Source organism: Sinocyclocheilus rhinocerous, unplaced genomic scaffold (genome assembly GCF_001515625.1).
Source record: "Sinocyclocheilus rhinocerous isolate Xijiao unplaced genomic scaffold, SAMN03320098_v1.1 scaffold1600, whole genome shotgun sequence".
Classification (NCBI taxonomy): domain Eukaryota; kingdom Metazoa; phylum Chordata; class Actinopteri; order Cypriniformes; family Cyprinidae; genus Sinocyclocheilus; species Sinocyclocheilus rhinocerous.
This window is the reverse complement of record NW_015665129.1, coordinates 88,279-112,397: the sequence shown is the minus strand read 5'-3', so window position 1 is coordinate 112,397 and position 24,119 is coordinate 88,279. Positions and strand designations below refer to the sequence as shown.

The 24,119-nt window shown below is 38.7% G+C and overlaps 1 protein-coding gene across 1 annotated transcript in view; it reads right to left on the bottom strand.

Moving 5' to 3' along the window:
• prex1 (phosphatidylinositol-3,4,5-trisphosphate-dependent Rac exchange factor 1) overlaps positions 1-21,410 on the bottom strand; it is an 81,126-nt gene extending 59,716 nt beyond the window's left edge. Inside the window, exon 1 of the mRNA XM_016542191.1 lies at positions 20,762-21,410. Coding sequence (XP_016397677.1) covers positions 20,762-20,917 — 156 coding nt within the window. The 5' untranslated portion in view covers positions 20,918-21,410. The remainder of the gene's footprint in view (positions 1-20,761) is intronic.
• Positions 21,411-24,119: the final 2,709 nt, after the last annotated feature.

Genomic DNA, 24,119 nt, shown 5'->3' with positions numbered 1-24,119 from the left:
GCGCCGAATGCCAACAAAACAGACATTTGATGCCGTTTCACTTACCGTCTGCAGTTCTGAATCATGACCGGGATCTTTTATAGCTGGGACCGCTCCATCTTTCAGTATCAAACGATGTGCAAATCCAGCGTCGAACTGGGCCTTGTTTATAAAACGTTCGTCAACAAACATACTTGTGAAACTTCGTTGGTGCCCCGGAAAAACAAACTGTATCCACTGTTTACATAACGCTGGGTTCTTTAGGAAGCTGAACAAAGTTATCTTTCCCTTACAACCAAAAACACATTTCCTTGGAGACATTCTTCCCGAGCAAGTCACGTGCAGCGCTGCCGCCGGATGAAGCGCGTTGATGGGCGCAATCTCGCTCTCACTCTGGTCGATGCGTGCGCAGGCGCGTTTTTCTGGGAGAAATGCCCATATAAGGAGTTCCACCCTCGTTTACGTCATAAAGAGCCACGATCGAAAAAAACTCTCAGAAACTTGTACGAACCCGGAAGTAAGATTTTTGGCACCGAAATACTCCGTCATACGTCCAAATTGTTTTTTGAAACTTTGTCCATGCTTAGCATGAGAATCCAACTCTTTAACAGTGTAAACAACTCTGAATGCATGAAACTGCATTGTTGCCCCCCCCCCTTTAATAAACTGCTGTTTAATATTGTAGCTAAGTTTCAGGATTTCAATTAATTAAACATGCTTTCTGATTATTAAAATTTTAAAAAGAGTGTAGAAAAATTAAAATGGAAAAAAACGGAATCCAGAAACATTCAAATGGAAAAAAACTGAATTTGGAAAAAAATAAAGCAGAATTTGGAAAAAAATAAAACAGATTTCATAGGGCCCTATGTTTATAGTGGAATAATGGTATAATCAGTATTTTAAAAACAGTACGAGGTATAAAGTGTACTGCAGTATACTTAAGTTAATATTTTGATTCTGAACATAGGCAATTTGTAAAACAGCTAGCTAATATTGCAACGTGTACGTTCTGTTTTAAGAATCTTCAGGAAAGATGATCTGGTTTTCACTTTCCACTGATTAATAAATTCTGAGTGCAATTAGGAAATGAGAACCTTCCTCTAAAAATATAACCTGTTTAAAGAAAGAACACCCCCGAAATCAGAGCAATGGATGAACTGAGGTGATACTTGTGAGGAAGAGGGAAAATAAAGTTGAGTTCTCTTTACAAAAAACAAAAAGAGGAAGGATATGACTCTAGATAGGAAACGGTGAGGTGTGAAGAAGCTTCGTGTGGTCAGTGCAGAGAAATAAGGCCACATGCATGCCAGTGTGCTGCTAAAACAGAGAAACAACTTGAGGCAGTGTGGACAAATTTGGGTTCTGCTAAACAGAGAAGTGTATCTCAGACTTGTAAATTCACTCAACACACACACTGAGGTATCATTCAGGTCCAAAGACTTCAATCCTGTACTTATTTTACTGTTTTGTTCGGGATCTACTGGGACAGTGATAAAGATCTACCAGTCGATCGCGATCGACGGGTTGGCGACCACTGCTTTAGGGTATAGTGTGTTTGTAGCCATTCTTGATGTGAGGGAAGTGAAGCCTCTGATCAGAGAGCAACCAAACCTCATTTTACAGAGTAAAACATTGTGAATTCACGCTATTATGCTAAAAGAGGTGAAAGTTTGATTGACGTACTTTACTGTCTCACATCGCTGGAGATCTAACCCACCAGCCGTGCTGAATTTCGGAGTGACAGAAGGTCAGACATGGGCAACAAGCCTTTTGTTTGATGTGAAGCAGTCAGGCAAAGATGGTCAGACAGTAAGGTGGACCAAACCAGACTGGCCATATGCTGTCATGGACTTCAACCTCTCCCAACAGGACTGAGGGTCAAGAGCCTGCTGCCACCACTTCTGCCACCAGCAGACGTCGAGACTAGCACTGTTCTGGTTGACCTAGCAGCACCAGGCAACAGACGGCGAAAGAAAGTGTGGTGGACAATCAACATGTCCTGGGATATCAATTAGAATATCATCGAAAGCCACATCATGTAATGTCAGATGGTTTCCTGTAAAAAATTACCTTGGTACAGCAAGACAGTGGGTAGGTCCAGACACTGAGCTATTTGATTTCTAGAATATTCTCTTATGTGTTACTGAGATCCTGTTTTTTAACCACATGCACGTACATAAAAGCACGTGAAGTCTGTCACACAGGGCAAGTACAGTGGGATGCTATTGAAATAAGGGACAAGTCTGGCTATTGCAACATGCTCTTTTCAAACCTCTGGTTGTGAAACTAGGGTAAACACAGCAATTTCTTTAAATGAGACGGCCCCTCCAAATCATTGACTAAAACAAGTGGACAAAAGGCATAGCATTTGGGATTTTTACCTTTGTACCTACCAATTTGTTGATTTGGTAAAGTAAAGTAAAGTAAAGTAAAGTAAAGGTAAGGTAAGGTAAGGTAAAGTAAAGTAAAGTAAAGTAAAGTCAAATCCTGTTTTTTAACCACATGCACGTACATAAAAGCACGTGAAGTCTGTCACACAGGGCAAGTACAGTGGGATGCTATTGAAATAAGGGACAAGTCTGGCTATTGCAACATGCTCTTTTCAAACCTCTGGTTGTGAAACTAGGGTAAACACAGCAATTTCTTTAAATGAGACGGCCCCTCCAAATCATTGACTAAAACAAGTGGACAAAAGGCATAGCATTTGGGATTTTTACCTTTGTACCTACCAATTTGTTGATTTGGTAAAGTAAAGTAAAGTAAAGTAAAGGTAAGGTAAGGTAAGGTAAAGTAAAGTAAAGTAAAGTCAAATCAAATCAAATCAAATCAAATAAAAGCTGTGACCCCATTTTATGCAAGAATCTGTCAGATTCTGATCAAAATCAGCCAGAAAACATTGGGCCGGGTAAGCCTAAATTGCTTAACACCATAAGGGAAGCTACAGATCAGGAAAAAAGCAGAAACGCAAAAGCATTAAGGCACACTTCTAAGCCTTCACTGTAGCATGTGATTCCTACTAATCGAACAAAGAAACAGAAGTGAGACATTCGAAAAACAGTGATGTGCTGTTTTTACAGGAGCTACACAGAACAATGTGTACAAGTGCAATTTCTGAACTTACAAAGCTAAACCTAAAGCCTACAGGTCACATCCTGGTCCAACAAATGATAATCAAATTATATTTTGATACTTTAATCTTTCAAATAAAATGCAAAAATGGCCCATTTAAAGGAACATTCCACTATTTTTGATAATAGGCTCATTTTCCAACTCCCCTAGAGTTAAACAGTTGAGTTTTACCATTTTCGAATCCATTCAGCCAATCTCCAGGTCTGGCGGTAGCACTTTTAACTGTAGCTTAGCATAGATCATTGAATCTGATTAGACCGTTAGCATCTCGCTCAAAAATGAAGCGCCTGAAAATAGGCTTATTGGAAGTTACCTAGCTGGAGACTATTTTGAGGTGCTGCGTATTATCATTGCGCCTGCTGCACCCATGGTACAGCAGCAAAGTTCCTTGATTGTTACGCACTTTAAGCTACAGCTAAAAGTGCTACCGCCCGACCCGGAGATCAGATGAATGGATTCAAAAACAGTAAAACTAAACTGTTTAACTCTAGGGGAGCTGGAAAATGAACCTATTTTCAAAAATAGTGGAGTGTTCAAGTTTTTTCAATTCAATTCAAGTTTATTTGTATAGCGCTTTTCACGATACAAATCGTTGCAAAGCAACTTTACAGCAAATTAAGTTTCTACAATATTTAGTGGTAGTGGGCGGAGCTAATGCGCAAACGGCAATCTCATTGGCTGGCGCTCACCTATTATCGTCCCTGTTTTGATTTCAGCGAATCAGCTCGAGCAAACGCACACAACCTGATTAATATTCATGAATCCAGTAGCTCATTAATACTTAGTGCGTTTTTATATTGTTCTTTTCCTGTATAAAATTAAAATACGTTTCTTTTGAATGTATAGAATATTTTTTTTAATAAGGCAACAACATATGGTAGATTCGATAGGTAAATACAGTGACATATGATAGATTCGATAACAAATACAGTGTGGCACGAAGTGCTTACAATATGCACATCTGGTGTGCAGAATGATGCGCTTGAAGCAACACGGAGTCACAGCACGCAGCGCTTTGCATTAAAAAGTGCAAAGCACAAAGGGAAGAGAAATTGATGCGTAGTGTATTATATCTGTGCAACAGTTATTGAGCCTTTCTTTTAACAGTTTTAAATTTCAGTTACTGTGCACGTTAAAAACAATTTATAGTCTTTTCTACGCCCGTGTTTTGTTCTCACAGACACCCGGTAGCAAGTAACAAAACAACATTAAACACCGGCAAGAAGATAAAGTCCTTTTGGCAAAATCATAGACATTTATTTACAAATCAAGTATAATAATGGGAACACAGAATGATCTTGAAGAGAGCTTTACCGAGCTGACTGCTGTAACCGAACGCGACCAGGGTTTAAAGGCTGAACGACTGACTGACAGCCACAGCGGAGAAAAGAGTTTGTGAGAACTTTAATGTAAGGACTTAAATATTCATATGTAGCTCACATTAAATGGATAGGCCTACGTTTTCTACGTGTATTTACCATAGACTGTATAAGGTATTTACGCTTTCAATTTTAAGGAAAACGGCGCATCCGTGCAGCGCGGCTAACAGAAGAGCCTACACTGCCTGCTTTCAGAGCGGATATTCTCCAAAATGGTGCTACGGTGATGAGGAAAGACACACGACGAATTGTTGAATAAAGTCGTTATTTTTGTTTTCTTCGCGTACAAAAAGCATTCTCGTCGCTTCATAACATTACGGTTGAACCACTGATGGCAGATGGACTATTCTGACGATGTCTTTCATACTTTTCTGGGCCTTGACAGTGCAAGTCAATCGGACCGTCACAAGCCTCCCGGTTTTCATCCCAAATATCTTAAATTGTGTTCCGAAGACGAACAAAGCTTTTACGAGTTTGAAACGACATGGGGGTAAGTGATTAATGACAAAATTTTGCATTTTGAGGTGGAGTAACCCTTTAAGCTATGCTATGGCTTCAGAGCAGAGGTAACACAATACGCACAATCTCGGATTTGGATCGGCTCTCTCTGACCGATACCCGATCTGACAAAAATGGCAGTATCGGAGCCGATACCCGATATGAATATCGGATCGGCGCATCTCTATCTTATATGTCAAAAGATCAAGAGAATTTTGGTTTCTCAGTTCATGGCACCTTTAAGGAGGATAAGGCCTATATAAAATAGTGTGAATTAAGCTCAGTACGGAATATAGCTGCTCAGGTTTACAGTTTTTAATATCAGATGTTTACACTAAAAAGCTAGCACCAATGTCTTACACTACTATTAAGGGGCTGAGATGATATAAAAGCATGTCAAAGTTCTTTCTCCATCAGGGTACGACAACTGTATATTGACACATCAAACAAGAATGCTTCACATTTACACACATCTTCACATTTACAACCACAAATCATCTCCAGTAAATGTAAATATAGCATTCCCTGAATATTAGCAACACTGTTTCCAATAACAACTCATCATTGTATGAATAAATAAAAAAAGTTCTAAATTCAAAGTATAGTATCTTTAGACTACGGTCTCAGAAAACTGAATGTGATTACTCAGCATTCAGGCGGAAATAGACAGCAGACATTTCTGCAGACACTTTCCTAACAGTCAATTTGCCTGATAGTTGCTTTCATTCAGCAGTAATTCTACAGCAGCAACAATGAGGAGGAGTTTGAAATGCACAAAAATAAAGTGAACTCAGGCATTCTGAAAAACTAGGACAGTTTGAAGGAAATAAAATGTACATAATCAAAAGTTTGAAATAATAAAACCCAAACTCATCTGAATGTTCAGAATTCATCCGACTACAAAACTCTCACATGTACAGTACACTACAGTCAATAACTGAAATTAGGGCTGCACGGATGGAAATTTACCGCTGATTACAGAACCGGCTTTACTGACAAGATGCGCGTTAAATATCACATGCAATTTATCGTGCAGCCCTAACTGAAATGACGGCAAAACCAACCCACTTTACTTTACAATGTGAAACACCAACTCTATAATTTGATTTATTTCAGAATGGATAAGGATATTCAGTGACCCATCTGGAACTGATTGGCAGTGTTGGACAGTAACGCATTACTTAGTAACGCATTACTGTAATTTGATTACTTTTTTATAGGGATGCACCGATACCACTTTTTCCAGTACTCGCCCGATACCGATACTTTTATTTTTGGTACTTGCCGATACCGAGTACCGATACCGATATTTTTATTGCATTTGTACATTTTTTAAATATTGGGTACAGAAACCAAAAGGGTATGTATAATGTTAGTTGGTTAACTTCATTTATCAAATAGATACAGTCAAACCAAAATTTATTCAGACACCTTCAACATTTCTCACATTATCACAGTTTATTCGCTATAGTTTAGAAAATGGTAATAAAACATGACAAGAACTCAGAGTTAAACTGTGTCAGAACAAATTCAGTTTGATAATGCTAGATAATTTTGATAGAAAGGTATGTAACAGATTACAATCAACCAAAATAATTCAGACAGCTGTTAGTATGACAGTATTTACACAACTATCAATACTTAGTCGGGCAACCCTTAGCCTTAATGACAGCCTGTAGTCTCCTGGGCATGCTGTCACCCAGCTTCATGAAAACCTCAACTTCAGTTTTTTTCCCAGACTCGGTCTGAATAATTTTTGGACCCAAATTTGTATCAATTTTACTGGTAGTCCACTGTATGAAGAATTTTTGGGTATAATATATCACAGTTTAGTTTATTTTGATATCCTCACTTTACATAAATGAACTATAGTGTCCTGCACCCACTAGTAAAAAAATATCAAAAATTATATCTGGTCTCTGAATCATTTTTGGTTTCACTGTATATCCTTCGGTTATTTTCACACTTAATTATGCCCATTAAAATGTATTTTACAAGTTTTTGTTACTTTTACTGTTCATTTTTTTGCTCTATGGTACATCATCTTTAATTTAATAGCATTAGAGCAGCGGCTTAGTACTGTAATCACGCGCTTTGCTGTAATAATGCAGGGAACCACTCGTTATAAATCTCCTAACTGTGATATTTTATAACACATGAATTGTAGACATTATGAAAGATTCATTATGCATATACTGTATTTATTGTGTTATAACAGAGATTTGTGAGATTGCGATGAACTGAGACGTCTTTTAGAGATTATAAATGCAGCGCTCTTTGCTGGCATTCTGCCATGCCAAACCATGCACGCAGCAGCCGCTTGCTTTAGTTAAAAATAATAGTGTTCTGTGAATGTTGATGCTTTAATAACAAATATTTATCGGGAGTGTGTAGCCTATGCTGGGATTTCATACATTTCATGGAGAAAAAAGTAATGCAACTAGTAATGTAACTAATTACTAATTACTTTTGAAATAAAGTAATCAGAACAGTAACGTAATTACTTTTTAGAAGGAGTAATCAGTAATTTGATTACATTTTCAGAGTAACTTGCCCAACACTGCTGATTGGATTGTGAAAAGTGGGTGTTACATACCAGAATAAAGTCAGATCAAATGTGTGTTTAATAAAACAATGTCTTAATGTCAACATTATCCATTGGCCTGTGCAATGTGCTTGACATCAGCGGAAAAAGAAAGTAATTTCAGAAGAAGAACATTACAAAGAAGACAAACAACTTTTCTCTTTGGAATAACATGTACTGCTGAATCACTCGCAAAAAGCCCAGGAACATGTAATGAAAGTAAATGTGGCCAATTTTGATTTCATGTTGACTATAAACCCACAGCACTGTCACTGGGAGGGCTGAAGGTGCTTGATGAAACAAATTCATCCAGTCTGATATTATGGCTACTGCTAAGTGACAGGATATTGTTAACCTATAGGATGTCCACTCTGCCTTTGGTCAGGACATCCTTAGACATCAACTCACCCAGCCTTCCTCAAGTTAAATGTCTCAGCACATGTCAGGACTAGCAGCATCCTGCCTAATGCTGATTTTCCCGCTTTAAACAAACAGTGGTGTTTACTTGCTGGTACTTGAGCATTCAATGAACAGTAAAGGGTCACAGAAGAACCCCTGAGGTTCTCCAAACCACACATTTGTCCTCTTTTTCCAGTGCAAGTGAGGAGAATCTTTACAACCCGAACTGGTTCCCACAATGTGAGCAACAGCAAAACGCACTGAATCCGATGCTCACGCTTCCTGTGAATGCCCAGCTGAAAACACACCCCGGCCCTTCCAAAGGGCCCTTTCATGGCTCTCTGTGAGAATCTGCCTCGCTGCAAAAGGGTATGAAGTAGTTTTGGACGCAAGGAAGGGGCCATTTTGGCCGGCATGGCGTGAAATCGAATAAATAAACCAAGAGGGAAGGGGGGAGAGAGAGGGAAAAAAATCCTCTCTTTGTGGCCGCGACCCAGCTAATGGAGACAAAGAGCCCAGTAGCAGGAGGATGAGGCTTGAAAGAGGGGATCCGAGCTCGGCCCTTTTTCTTCGTGACTCTGATTCCCCATCACCCCTCAAACAGCGGCTGCTGCAACAAAGTCCTCTTTGAGTTCGGCCCCCTGTCCCGCACTTCCGCTATGAGGGGCTTCAAAGTTCACGGCTGTTTGAGCTGCACACATGGGTGGAAACGAGCCATGGCACCACAGGACAGATGAGAGACAGAAAAAATGAGGGTGACAAGGGAAGAGACACTCAGAACTGATACACTGAGCAAGACTACGCTACATAACCTAATGGCAATCTGGACATGGCCTGATTAAGATGACTTTCCAAACTAGATTCTCTGAGGAAATTGTGAATGGTGCTTGCCTAGGATCTTCTGAGTTGTTGCTAGGATGGTCTGGGTGGTTCTAGGAGGTTGCTAGGGTGTTCTGGGTAGTTAGTATGTGGCTGCTTACTGTTCCAAGTTAAAAATGCCTACCCCCTAAGACTGTATGATACTCTGGTTCTTAAATATGGTTTTGATCTATAATGTAATGAGATTTTTCCACCTGTTTTCTCATCTGCCAAGCACAAATAATTGAAGATATGCTTTCAATGTGAGGTAGTTGTGTACATCACATTACCGCGAAATGGCCCCATTCACAAGAAAACCCCTGTCTGTGACACCAGCACATCATTAAGAAGCTTGAGCGTATGGAAAATCCAACACTGGTTGACCGTAGGACAGTAATGCTACAAAGGCTTGGTGCTGACATGTGGTAGTCCAGATAAGATCTCAGTCCAGATTGGATTGGCCATCTGGAAGGCATTTGGGCTCATCTCCATGGAAGAGCGATTGAGCACATGGAAAGGTGCCATGAGAGCCAGGGGTTCATTCACCACAGGGGGGAAAGGACAGAGTAGACCCTGAGCTAGCCTATACGACAACAACAGACAGCAATCATTATCACTTCACATAGAGGGACTAGGGATATTCATTGGCAGTTTATGTTAACTAATGAATTAACTAATGTTAAAGGCAGGGTATGTGATTTTTCAAAAACTCTTTAGAAAAATGATTCGGGCCGAATAGCAAAACAAACTTGTAGCCAATCAGCAATAACGGGCACGTCTACTCGTGATGTGGAGGAGAGCGCGTTCAGTGCATGGGACAGACATTAGCCGAGCCGAGCGACAGAAAGATAGAGATGGCGGATAAAAAACAAAAGAGGAAACCGTCTGCGGAACGATAAGGCAAGAAGTAGGACCCGTGTAAATATCGGATCAGCTTTCCAGCGCTGGAGAGAACTCAAGGAGCGGAGGCCTGCGATCGGACACCGAGGTTGCTTTGTTTCTTCTCAATAGGTGAGTAACACCGTGTCTACAACAACTAAAGTCTGCCTACACTGGACGCGAGAAAGAGGTCAAACGACCGTTGAAAACCATTTGAAATCGGTGTCAGCACGTCATAAATAGAACCCGGCAGCAGCTTTCTGTCGGGGATTTGTTGCGCCGCACCGCTCACGTCCGATGTAGACACGGTGTAACATTGGTTTTGCTTTGTTTCACAGAACTAATCGTTGCCTGGGTTGCGTACGTATATGTGGGGCGGAGCTATCAAAATAGGGGCAAGACCCTTTTGGGGTAGAGGCGTGTTTGTTTTGGTGATTTCAAATATCAACACTGGCTACCAGAAATCACTTACTCTGCCTTTAATAGCCATGATGCAGAAACTCAAAGTGAGAGTGTACGCTATTCAAAACGTAAGCACGTTCCTACTGAAAAAATGTTAGCCTATCAGCAAGAAGAGTCACAAAAGAAGGAGAAAAAGATTGTGTCTCTATATAATCAATGGAAAATAGAAGCCCGTAGCGCACGTGAGCATCTTAAATTAGATGCATTAGAAACTCAATTAGCTATTTTGGGCGAGACTTTGGAGACAGCTAAACATAAGGTTTTGTGTGCTTATGATGAATTTAGGCAGCATGTTTCACCTACTATTGAAATGAGAAAAATGGACGCGTGTGAAGCAGTTACAGCTGACATCATTAAAATTGTTAATGAAAGAATAACGGGTGTAGATGGAGACTTTGATGGTAAAAGGGAGAAAAGGCGACTTCGTACCTTATTAGACCATCAGTATGCCCGCTCAATCTTTGGTTCAACGGTATCACAATTTAGTCAGAAAACTAGTAACTCCAGCCACCGCTCTGTCATATCAAGTTTAGAAGCCAAACGTGTAGATGCTGCAGCAGAAGTAGCAGCCAAGCAAGCTGCATATAATGTTCTACTAGAAGAATCAAAGCAAAGAGAAAAAATAAAACGGCTAGAAGAACAACATAAAAGAGCTCTTGATGTTGAGATAAAGGAATTAGAGCAAATTCAAGCGCAAAGAGATCTGAAAGCAGCTCAAGCTAAACTTGAAATCTACAATCAAGAAACTGAGAAAGAAAAGACTAATTTGTCCAAAGATTGTAGCAGTTCAAATGGATCAGATTCAGATTTGTCTCTAGCAAGTATGAAAAAGCAAGAAATGTTTCAAAAGGTGCGTCACGACACCAAAAAGGCAACAGTTGAAGCATCAGCGACTGATATACCTCTTCTTATTCAAGCATTTCAAGATGGCATGTCTATGAGCAAGCTGCCGGTGCCAGAACCTCCTGTTTTTACTGGTGACCCCATTCATTTTATTGAGTTTAAACAATCCTTTGTGGCACTTATTGACAAGAAAACCATCTCTTCTGCTGATAAGATGTTTTATCTCAAGAAATATGTGAGTGGTCCTGCTAGAAAAGCTTTAGAAGGAACTTTCTTCAGAACAGATGAAGAAGCCTATCAAGATGCATGGTGCAAACTGAACAGTCGTTATGGTCAACCGTTCATGATACAAAAGGCGTTTAGAGAAAAGCTGACAAGCTGGCCCAAGATTTACCCAAAGGATGCCATTGGTCTTCAGGCTTTCTCTGACTTTTTAAATGCATGCCAGGGTGCCATGCCACATGTCAAAGGTCTCCAAATTTTAAATGATTACCAAGAAAATCAGAAACTTGTGTTGAAATTACCTGATTGGGCAATCAGCAGATGGAACCGTCAAGTCACGCAATCTCTTTCTGAAAATCATGAGTATCCCACTTTTAAAGAATTTGCTGTATTTGTGTCCACTGAATCAGAGATTGCTTGTAATCCTGTTACTTCCTTTCACATTCTTCGTGCTGCAGAACCTGTCACTGAGAAGGCAAATCTGAAAGAGACCAAGAGAAACAGAGTTAGAGTTTTCACTACTCAATCGAACACAGAGAGTCGAAAAGTGATTAAATCTGTGAACAAAATTCTGTGTGTGCTTTGTCAGGAAGATAACCACCAACTTGACCGCTGTTTTAGTTTTCTCAGCAAACCATTGGAGGAGCGACGAAAATGTCCAGGAAAGGAGGCTTTGCTATGGATGTTTAAAGCCTGGCCATAGCACAAAGGAATGTTACTGTCGTCCCACCTGCAACGTTTGTAAGAGAAGACATCCAACTAGTTTGCATGATGAGAACTTTGTGAAAACGATTAAGATTTTACCATCTGCAGCTCTGTCTCAGAGTGATCCTAGTCTTTCACGCAGCATACAGCGTGTTGCGCATTTTGACCAGTTGATGGGAAAAGTATTCTTAAAATGCATTCAAAATTCGGAATAATTTGTAATATATAATTTTTCACGGTATTTAGAAGTGCCCACGATAACAATATCGTGCATATTCATTACCGTGATATATCGCATTACCGAATACCGCCACAAGTCTAAGAGAGACACTTGCATGAGTACTCAAACAAACACATACTTTTTAATTACACTTTGGAACGTACTGACGAATAATGGGATTTCTTTGGCCATGAACAACCGCAGTAGCTTACTTTGTCATTTACCACAGGCTTATATGCGTGTGTGCGTATTATCTAATTTCCTGATGTGTCATTCCTCCTTCCCTCTAGAATAATGGATTCAATATCACTGCAGCACATTCAGTCCAAAAGCCACAAAGTGTATCATCATCATTGCAGTATTGCTTCATTAGAGTCAAATTACAAATGCACGATTTCTGTCATTTCTTCATTGATTATCATCCTAATCAATGTGGCTTTGGTGGCTGGACAAGACTCTTCCATTTCACCACAGGAAATACACCCACAAGATGACAAAACATCGGATGCTTTACATCAGCTGTAGGGTTATGACAGATTAAAGTACAGATTGAATGAGTTCATTCATTATCAAATAGCAAGCATTAAATCAAACAGCAGTTTTTACTTGAAGTTCTAAATTGATACAAAAATGACAGTTCACACTCATGCCATATAACAGATATGATTTAATATTTTAAATAATCTTCATTTAGATTTTTTCCACACTCGGTAATAAGCTCCAAAAATAACTTTAAATTAGCAAGAATTCCTTGTTTACTAGTAGATTCCAGGCCTTTTGATTACATACAGTATCTTTACATGGGGAACAGACCCAAATTTAAGCCATTGTTCGCTCATTAATTTGTGAACAAATGGTTCTTCTAATTTAGGAACCTGAACAAACAGTTCATTTGAAAAGAACTAGCTCAAACAAACGATTTGATCACAAATTGGACTGATCCAGACTTGAACTCATTGACACAATGGCCCCGTTTACACTTGGTATTAATATGCATTTTTGTCAATCCAATCACAAGTGGACAGCACTAAATCCAAGTGTGAATGGGGTCTAAAACCATTTGAGTTTTTCCACTTTCAGAGGTTTTCTTTCATAGCATAGACACTCTTGTGGCTAAATGTGTTCAAACACAAAAGTCTATTCTCCGCCTACTGATCTAATACATAAAAATTGTGGAATGTGTTGTGAGAAGTCTGATTCACGGCTTTCAAATTAACAGCTGCTTTCTTTGTCCTTTATCCCTCGCTTCCTAAAAAAAATGAATGTGACATGAATAACATGAGAGTGAGTAAATAAAAAAAATTACAAATAGAAGACCATTTTTAGGTGAAATTTCCCTTTATGAATCAGTAAACATTATGTGAATTAATTCCAATGAGTTACTTTAGTTAAGTTCTCTAATAAATCTTATTTAGTTACCTAAATGAATGACCTGACTTTTAAGCAAGCATTAGATCAAGCTAACCGGACTAATTCCATCTTCAAGTGTTCTTTAGGACTCGAGTAAATAATTCAGTTCCAATCATTCTGACACAATCCACATCCATCAATACTACACGCTCCTTTGTTTGTCCAAGGATGAGGTAAGTGGGATAAGTTAACATCACGCTGTTCATATTTCTTCCCTTTCAGTAGCAACTGGAAAAGCCAGAGCCTACATCTGAAGATCTCACCCAAAAAATATCTCAAGAGTCATGACACTACGGCCGGCCTCTGGCCACAAACCGCAGGGGCAATTCCCTCAGGACAACTGAGGAATTCCTTAGAGCTCTTCTGGTCAAAGGTGTCAAGGGTCAACACACCAATGTATGGCCTTCTATTTACTGCTGCCTTTCTCTTTGCAAAACATGCCTATCAAGTAGGTGGCTATTGTCTACAGTTGCAAAAGTAATGTTTGTGATGGGGTCACAATCAAGGCTATTGGCGGTCAAGAGAGAGTGAGAAAGCACCAGTATTGTATCTGATTCAAGTAAATAATCACAGCCACTAACCCACAAAGAGGTCCAAAGGAAAACAAAACTCATACATGCACATAAATCCTCATCACCTAAATAATTAAACAGCCAGGAACACAAAACAGACCTTAAACCTGCTTAAAGCAGAGTTATGTAAGTGTCAGTTTAATGCTGCAAGCCGCAATCCGAAGTTTATTGAACATTTTGGGAACATCTGCTAAGAGTCTTATCCCATATGCCTGTGGTCTGCATACCTCTCATCCATCTGATAGCATTCATAATCAAACACATTCAAACACATGGCTTTGTTTGCCATCAGCTTGTTTGTAAAAGATGAGGAGGTGCCAACAGGCATACCTTATTCACGTGTTAGTAACATGGCGCCTGGCCAGGTAGATGCGATTAAATCAGAGGTGTGAATCTAACTAGTAAGCGCACGTGACAGTCATTACACCATTGCCTGGTTACATATCCCAATGTGTTTCTGTTTTTAATATCTGAATAAACATAACTTATCAACAACTCTCTCAGGCCTCTGTCAGCGTGGTCGGGAACACAGACGACTTTATCAGTTTCATGCTGTGCTCGTGACCTCACAGTGACTCACCAATCAGTCGACTCTATCTAGGATTTCTAAGTTTGACTTTCAGCTCAGCCGATCCGATTAGCTTAAAATACTGAATTTTGCTGTTTATTTTGTACAAGATCCTCGCAGATTCACTGCTGATGCCGATGATTCAGGATGTCCCCCTACAAAACTTTAACATGAAAACATCCTGAACATGAAAAACATGCAACATTGATGATTTGCAACATAAAGCATTATTTTTTCCATTAACCAGCAGCTACCACATTGATTGAGAGGACATTTTTTGGGTCCCATGGTTGCTGTTTCTGCACTAGGTAGCCCCGACCCATGACAAACAATCATTGTCCCAAAATCTTTCAACACCTAACAGAATATTAAATATGTTTGACTGTGCTAGAAATATGTTTGACAGAGTTTGTGGTAGTTACCACAAACTCTGCACTCCAAAGACAATTCAAAATTAGCTGTGTATTCTGATAAAATGACTTGCAAGGAACATACACTACCATTCAAAAATTTGGAGGCAGTATGCTTTTATTTTTATTATAATTATTTTTTAAAGAAATTAAATACTTTTATTCAGCTAGGATGTAATAAACTGATCAAAAGTGTCAAGTAAAGAAATGTATAATGTTACAAAAAAATTCTATTTCAAATAAATGGTGTTCTTCTGAATCTTCTATTCATCAAAGAACTGTTTTCAACATTCATACTAATAAGAAATGTTTCTTGAACATCAAATCAGCATATTAGATTGATATCTGTAAGGTCATGTGATGATGTGCTGAAAATTCAGATTTGTCATCAAAGAAATTACATTTTAAATTAAATTTTAACTTAAATTTTGATTTAAAGAAAACATTTAAAATGCAATTAATATTTCACAAATCACAATATTACTATTTTTACTGCATTTTTGATCAAATAAATACAGTCTTGGTCAATGTGAGAAAGTAACATTAATGTATATAGCATTAATATTTCATTATATATTTGTAGATGTTTTGGAGGGCTCTTAGAAGAGTGAAACCTGTTACCTGTTTATTGCTTTTAACATCATAGCTCAGGACAGTCACTACTGAAAAGTTTGGGACTGTGTGCATTCTTGGCATGCCATCAACCAATCAGTTTTGTCACAGTCCTGTGGCTCTCAAGTTATTAGTCACATTACAGCAAGGGTTTCCAATCCTGTTTTTGGAGGGCCAGTGTCCAACCCCAATTACACACACCTGAACCAGCTGATCAAGGTCTGCAAGGTTTAATAGAATCTTCTAGGCAGGTACAGTATTTAGTGACAAATTAGTGCTAAACTTTGCAGGACACTAGCCTTCTAGGAGCAGGTTTGGACATCCCTGCATTACAGATATGGCTCAGGTGATTGATTATAGAATTCTCCAGAACCAAACAACTACCATAGAAATTAATGCCTGTGTTTGGTTCTTTTCCAGATATCCTTGGGTCTTTGGGTGTTACAGACATCGTAAAAGTCATCGGAATCAGCTCAAACTACAAAAGCACTTTTCCTTCAACTGTTTTTCCCTCAAGTGATTCGTTATCAGAGTAGAACATGAGGAAACTCAACCCCCTCCACAAAACCAGTCACTCATCAGCATTAAAAATGAAGCTATAATTAGCAACACTATCCCAGTGTTTGTTTGATATCAGATGCTTGAACACGAGGAAAGGTCTACCAAGCTAATTAAGCTCAGGAAAGTTAAAGAGATTCCTGAAATTCCTGGTGCTGACTTGTGCCTCTGTGTCCTGGCTTATAACGCATGACTTGTCGCAGCTTTAAAACAATGATAATCTGACACTTTAGAGGATATAGGAGCATAATCAGCAGAGCTTGCGGCAGTCGCAGCGAGAGCTCACAGCTGCAGACTGTTTTAATACAGGTGGCACCGCTGATGATCATCAGTACTACTGCGCATCTGGAGGGTCTACGGGGGTCAGCGAACCCAAGTTTAGCATGCAAAACACTCAGCACTGATTCTATACATCCATCTAAGCTTCTAAAACACATCAGGCACTAATACACTGAAAACAATTTGGTGTAGTAAATTTCATAAATAATTACAAAGGACCAGCAAGTAACAGTTTATAAAAATGAACTACTTATAAATGCAGAGAGAAACAGACTCAAAACAATGGTGGGCCAAATGTCATCACAGGCCAACTTTGGCCCACAGGCCCTGGTTTGGGCATCTGGTCTATAGAGTTGCAGCTTACACAGAAAACATAAAATGGCAGTTTATCTAAGCTGAGGATTGTTTCCATAGTTTGGCGGGCGCAGACGTGTACCCCACTGAGCCATATGGCTGTGGGGTAGCTGGTTGTGACACTGTGCTGCGGATCAGGTCTGTAACTATTTATAACCCAGAAAGCCTACACTTGTGCGTCCCTCCTGCAAGGACTCAGACAGAGACATCATCAGAAAGCGGGAAGCACCAGGTTGACTTCCTTCCCCTGCTCCTCTATACATTCATGTCATCCTGTTTGGGTGAACAGACTCTTGTCCACAGGAGCCCAGCTGGGCCACACAAACTAACAACAGCTGGACTGGCAGCAAAGACATTAGAGGGGGCACAGATCCCAACACAGGAAACGGATCCCGGTCATATACAAACACTGAAGCTCTTACATTTAGGAACTCAAAAGTTAATTGAATCACAATCTCCTACTTTTTTACCCCTGAGGAAGACATTTAACCCTTAAGCTTCTCCAGGGAAACTTTCCCTGGAATCAGCTTACTTATCTTAATGGTTTAAAAGGTCTGTTGAATGGGACATAGCTAACTAATAAAGGATTTAATATTGGGCTCATGCATAAGGATGCATTAAATTGATCAAAAGAGACAGTAAATATTACTGATAATGATACAAATAATATTTTTTGAGCACCAAATCAGCATATTAGAATAATTTTTGAAGGATCATGTGACACTGAAGACTGGAGGAATGACTGCTGAATATTCAGCTTTACCATCACACAAAAAAACACATTTTTAAATATATTAACTTCTTAAATTAAAATAATATTTCACAATATCACAGTTTTTACAGTATTTTTGATCAAATACATGCAGCCTTGGTGAGCATATAAGAGACCTTTTCAAAAAACCCAAAGTTTTAAATTGTAGTGTACACACTATTTCCTGCACTTTTTGTCGAGGATAAAATGTAGTAATGATTTATCAATTAAATAATTAAAAAATAATAACAAATAGGCTACAGTTTTACATGGGCAAGTAAATAGATGCTTAAAACTGCTTGTTTAAAAGAAACAATAAAATTCATTTTCAAATAAATAATTTAACATTATTTATAATATTTAATTAATGATTCAAAATACTAAAGCAATTAATTATAATAAATTATTAATAGTTATTATTAATATTTTTTAATTGCAAAAAGCATTTGCCATCTGCTTTTTTTAATCGTTTTGCCAAATGCTTTTGTCATTGGAAAAAAAATGCCATTGGACAGGTCACTCTGGGAGCAACTAATGAACTTTTGACTCAATTCTTCTAAGACACACCCCTTTCCCTACATCTCACTCAGAGTAAATGTAAGATTAACTGTTATTGTACAGTATGACAGAATGTGTCTTCTAAAAAACCTTCAGAATGTGCTGGTTAGAATGTTTTCCTAACCCTAACATCTAAACCTTACTCTGTCATCTCTTTTCTAAAATTAAACAGAGAAGATGCTACAAAAAATTGCGCATCATGATGCCTAAAAAAAGACTCATCAGGGAATCTTCGGTTCTGCCAACCGATTACAAATCACAGCCTGGTTTCTTGCTTTGAAACTATGACATTATCCTTTTGTAATATCTTTGAGATTCCTTGTGGAATTCCACAGATAAACAGATGCATGAAGAGCCATTCAGGGAGCAACAAAGCCACAGCCCTGATACCTTTCGGTCTAATAAAAGATGTTTGGGTATCTTACTTAAATATCTAAACAAATTCATGAAGCAATTATCAGTCTCCCTAGAGTGTGGCAGCCAGTGATGTTTAGTATGACTGTGCGTGCTGACAAAAGCGCATAAAGACCACCTAGAGTGCCAGCCATGAGTTTGAAGGCAGACGTCTTTGATATCGATCTCAAGCACGGCCTTGTTTTTCACACCGAGGCCCTTGGAAAGACACAGATGCTGAAAGACGAAGCGGTTTCCTCTCCCTTTCACCTGATGCACCACCGTCCGCGTCGCTTCACTTGCGTCAACACATCTTGACGAGAGGCCGTCAGGTGCATCTGCAGGGACTAATTTGATTGGTCGCGCTTCACTTAATGCTTCCAGATCAGATAACATCAGACGCACCGCTAGGGAGATGAATCCCTCTGAGACTCAGCAGATGAGAGGGACCTATGATTCTTCCCATATGCAGAGAAAGAACAATAACTAGGACAAGTGAACCCATCCTCTCACAGAAAACCAGAAACAGTGTCTTTCCTAAATCTTAAACTGCCACAGTCGGCTCGACGTCATCAACTGGCAGCTTCCTCACAAAGCTACTGTACTCCAGAAGCTTAACAGGCCAATATGATTATGAGGGATTGTTATAAAACTGGATTAATAACTGTAAGGCTGCTAACCCTTCATTGGCATGTTTGTAAAACCTCTCCAGTTGCTTTGATCCTGTTAAATTTATCCCAGGATCAAGAGGTTTTGGACTGGGACAAATGCGCTGGTGTGGAATGTGAGAAATGCATTTGGGAATGCATGAAAAACTGAATAACAGGGTTTATTAAAGTTCTAAAACACTAAAATATGTAGTAAGGTTGGAATATGAATGGGCTCACGATTGTCTGTTCTTAAATCCAGGCATGCTATGTCTTGATCTGATGCTAATCAGAGCAAGAAAACACACGTCAAGTATGCCAAATTACAATCTGGAGTCTTCAAACATTTTCTGTGTTTATTTTTTTACTTGTTAAGATACGTTATCAGTGCATTGAAATACTGTGGAAGGTCAGTGATGCTCCAGGAGGGTTGTTACTATAGGACACATGCTCTGGGCTGAGCAGGATAGTATGCTAATGAGCACAACCCGGTTTTACCAAAAGACAAAAAAAACAAGTGTTCTGAAAGTTACAGGGGATTTACTAGATTGCCCTGAAGACCCTGTAAATCCCACCTCTCACATGAGTCGCTGCTGATTTTATGAGACAGAGCTTATAAAAGGAAATGGCACATGACCAGGAAATATACTCTAATTTAAGTTAGAGCTTGTTTGAATGACTAAAAAGGCAGTAAAAGTAACAGACTCTTGTTTCTCGGTTTGAAAGTGTTCACACTTCAGTCATCTCCAACCAACGGAGAACAGAAAATTACAACAAACAAGAAACTGAGTCAATTAAAAAGTTATTCTTAATCAGAGGTGTGCTTAAGAAGGTTTAAAGAGGCATTTGATTTCAATTGGGGTTTGTTTTAAACTTTTTTTAAACCAATATAACAATGAAAACAGTTTTAGATAAATTTTTTTGCAAAGAAAGCAATATACAGTATAGCTACAGTATATATAAAATTTGTGTGGATGACAATCATAACAGAATATGCTACTTAAATGTTTTACCCACAGTATAATTTTTGTGTGTGTTTAATAAAATAAATGATGGAATTGGTACTTGAGCCTTATTGTTTGGGCTGTAGCGGTACCTTAAGCAAAAAAGGTTTGAGTTAAAACACCCACTTGGAGGAACAACATTCAAGTCCTTTTAAAGCATTATTAATAAAAAAAAAACAAAGAAGTCCCTCTACAAAACAGTCCCTCGTGCATCATGTTTTGTTATAAAATGTCACTAAAAAAACCCCTCGCCAAAACTATTTGTTTTAGAAACGCTGTCTTTTTCACATATTCTCCCTCTTCCTCTTTCTTGACGCCAGTACAGTGACTAAAACATGGCTTGACAGCTTCACCAGTGCCGTTATCTCCAGTTTATGAGACTGTAAACGAGACTGTAACAATAACCGCGCGACTGCAACATGTAGCCAGCCACATGGGTGCTCAAACTGCAACACTCAGAGTGTTTAGATTGAACCCAGTCTACTTACCGACTGCAGAAATGCCAAGTTTCTCACGTAATCCCGTTCAGTGTTCAATATCTCGTTTAAAACGCACAGTCTCAGGCGAAGCTGACGGTCCGAGTCCTTGCTGCTGAGGTCCCCGTTTTCTTGTTTACTGTCCTCCTCGGTGTTTATTTCGCTCATTTTTAAAAACCCTTAGAGAGAGAAGCCTCCAAACAAACAAGAGTACACGCCAGTTGTGTGAAAACTGATGCGAAGATGTGATAATTAATCCATTTAATCCGTCGCGCGCTGCACGCAACCTCGCGCCAGGATGCGGCAGGGGAAAATGTTATATTGAAACTGAAGAAACTTCTGTAAAAGTAGCAACGCGCAACATCGAAGTCAACCGCAAAGCAATTTGCATCTCATTAAAACTATTTCCGTTTAAAAGGTAAACTAGAGAAGTAGCCCACCGACTGCCGGCAGCATAAATGATGAAAGTGGCCAGAGGAGCGAAATGATGTGAAAAAAGTGCACGTCAAACGATCACGTCAAACGATCAGCAACCGTGAAATCACTGGCAAAACCGTGCAGTAAAAGCTGAAGTTGCGAGATCACGAGAGCTCAGTGTGGACTACATGAAAAGTGAGACGGTCGTGGGAGCTGTAGAGAGAGAAGCGAGTCTGCCGCTGAGGGACCGTCTGCAAGTTGCACCGCTTGAACAATCACGTCTTCAGTTTGATGAACTGATCCCTTGCTATCTTTAGATGTGTGTTGTGAGAAGATAGTTTCTTTTGATCTCTGGCATCGCGACTGATGCATTCAGTATTTTTATTTATTTATTTATTTAATATTTTAAGAAAAAAATAAAAATGAATAGCATTTTTGGGATTTATCATTAAAATGATGTTCACTAACATGAGATGAAGACTCTAGTCATAAATATTTTATAAAAAAACAGTCAATTTTTTTTACATGGAGAGGGCCGCCCCTTCATGGGCGCCACCATGTTAATATAAAATGACCGGCCATGTACCAGCACAAAACACCAATAATAAATGAAAATTTGTTATGAATTAATCAAATTTTTACAGTATGACACAAACAAACAGTTTTGGTGTAAAACCACAGCAGTTAGTGGTACATAAACTTGCATGCATGCAGGCCAATAGGTGTCAGTATATCTAAATCTAAATCTACTATTGAGACAAATATAAATAGATTGATGTTAACAAAGGCTGCCTCCAAATATACATACTACCCCACTATATAGAAGGTGAAAAAGAGTATCTAAAAGGAGCAGTGTGTCTAAATTTACAGTATTTATAAAAAGTAGACAGAAAGCATCTGCAATACTTCTGGCGAGATTCTAACCAGTGTATCCTTTACTATCTATCCCATGAGGCAATGGAAGAGAAGTTTTAATGGCTGAGTAGCAACGCTGGAATTGTAGGCCACATGACAATGTCAACAAGACAAATGTAGTAGCCTACATCTGTATTACATAATACATGCATTCATCATACTATATAAAATGTGCCTTTTATTTTGGACACAGCTCAAAACACTTCTATAAGCAAAAATCAAGTGGGGAAAAAAATTTGATATTTTTTAAATTATGTCCACAGAAGTAAACATGAACACTCATATATGTTCAACTTAATCATTAAAGTCATTAGAAATTGATTTTCATTAATGGTTACAGGCCTAAAAATAGTTACAGGATTAAAGGCCTGAATTTGACTAGTTCTAGTGAGACAAGTGAAAAAATAAAATGTATCATTGTCTGCATGGAATGATTATGGTATCCCTACAGTTTAAATGGATAGTTCATACAAAACATTAATTGTGTCATCATTTACTCATATGTCATTCAAAATCTGTATGACTTTCTTCCTTCTGTGAAACACCAGTCATCATCAGTGTTTTTTGTCCACACAATGGAAGTCAAAGGTCACCAAAACTGTTTGGTTACCAGAATTCTTTAAAATGTTATGTTCTGCAGAAGAAAGAAAAAAAAAAAGAAAAAAAGAAATTATATATATATGTGTGTGTGTGTGTGTGTGTTCTTTCGTGATTCACAGAACAAAGAAAGTCATACAGGTTTGGAAGAACATGAGGGTGCGTAAATGATGACAGAATTTTCTTCGGGGTTGGACTACTCCTTTAATGCTTGCTTGGTCTGTCAAGTCTTTGTTCGTACTGTCTGTGCCCTTGAGGTGATGCTTCCTCAGCATGACAAACAGCCATCAGAGCCTGTCCACATCCTGTTTACCCCATCACAAAAGACTAAGTTCTCTATCTTTCTATCTCTCTCACACAACTTATATGGCCACCAAACCACCAGACTCCACCAAATGAATGGGCAAAAACGTAAAGGGTAAGAATGACTCGTTAGCCTGGTTTGAATCAGTATTACCCCGCAGGAGTTTTTCAGCCCCAGGCATTTCATAGCTGTCTGACATTTGAGAGGTGTCAGTAACCTCTGGTTCTGCTTTACTTGGCTTGAGCTCTGCCCACACTAACTGTACATAGAAGCCTAATAGAGTTTCCACTGCATGCTTTGACATAATTAAAAAATTTGTGCTTTACCAGTAACTTAAATGAATATAGGTGACACAAAGTTAATATCATCAATAGATTACTTATTTGATCACAACTACAAAACATGTTAATTACACTGCATTCGTTCTGTGAGACTGAGCGCCATCTTGTGGCAACATCGAACACAAACGTTGTAAAAAAACAAAACAAAACAAAAAACACGATTAAATATTTAACAAATAAAAGATATTAAATATTTAAAACAAATAAACAGATGTTTTAGCCGACAGTTACAGCATAATTCTCTTTTAAGCACGTGCTTTCCCGCCTTAATTCGAGCGCACGTGATAGACGCAACTGTTGAACAGACGTTCAATATGACGTGATAAAGAGAATGGAGAATCGAATCTTAAAAGTTTCAGGGTTATCTTTTTATCTTTACCCTTTTTATCTTTACCTTCTCATATCTTTTGAACACAGCTACTAAGGTAAGACCCATATATTCTTGTTTTTGAATGATAAGTGAAAATACATATTTTTCTTTCCACGGTCCTAAGTGCAACATGCCAGTTTGGAACGTACAGTTCTAGTCAAAAGTATATACTTTACCGTATCTGCAAAATGCATGGTGTTTTTTTATTTAGTACTGACCTGAATAAGATATTTCACATAAAATACGTTTACATAGTCCACAACAGAAAATAATAATTGAATTTATAAAAATGAAGAACCCATTCAAAAGTTTACATACACTTGATTCTTAATCCATGGATCATCCAGGTAACAGCACACTATGCAGAATGCAGATACTGCAAAGTGTTGGTAAACTTTTGACCACTACTGTCAATATTCAGGTGCG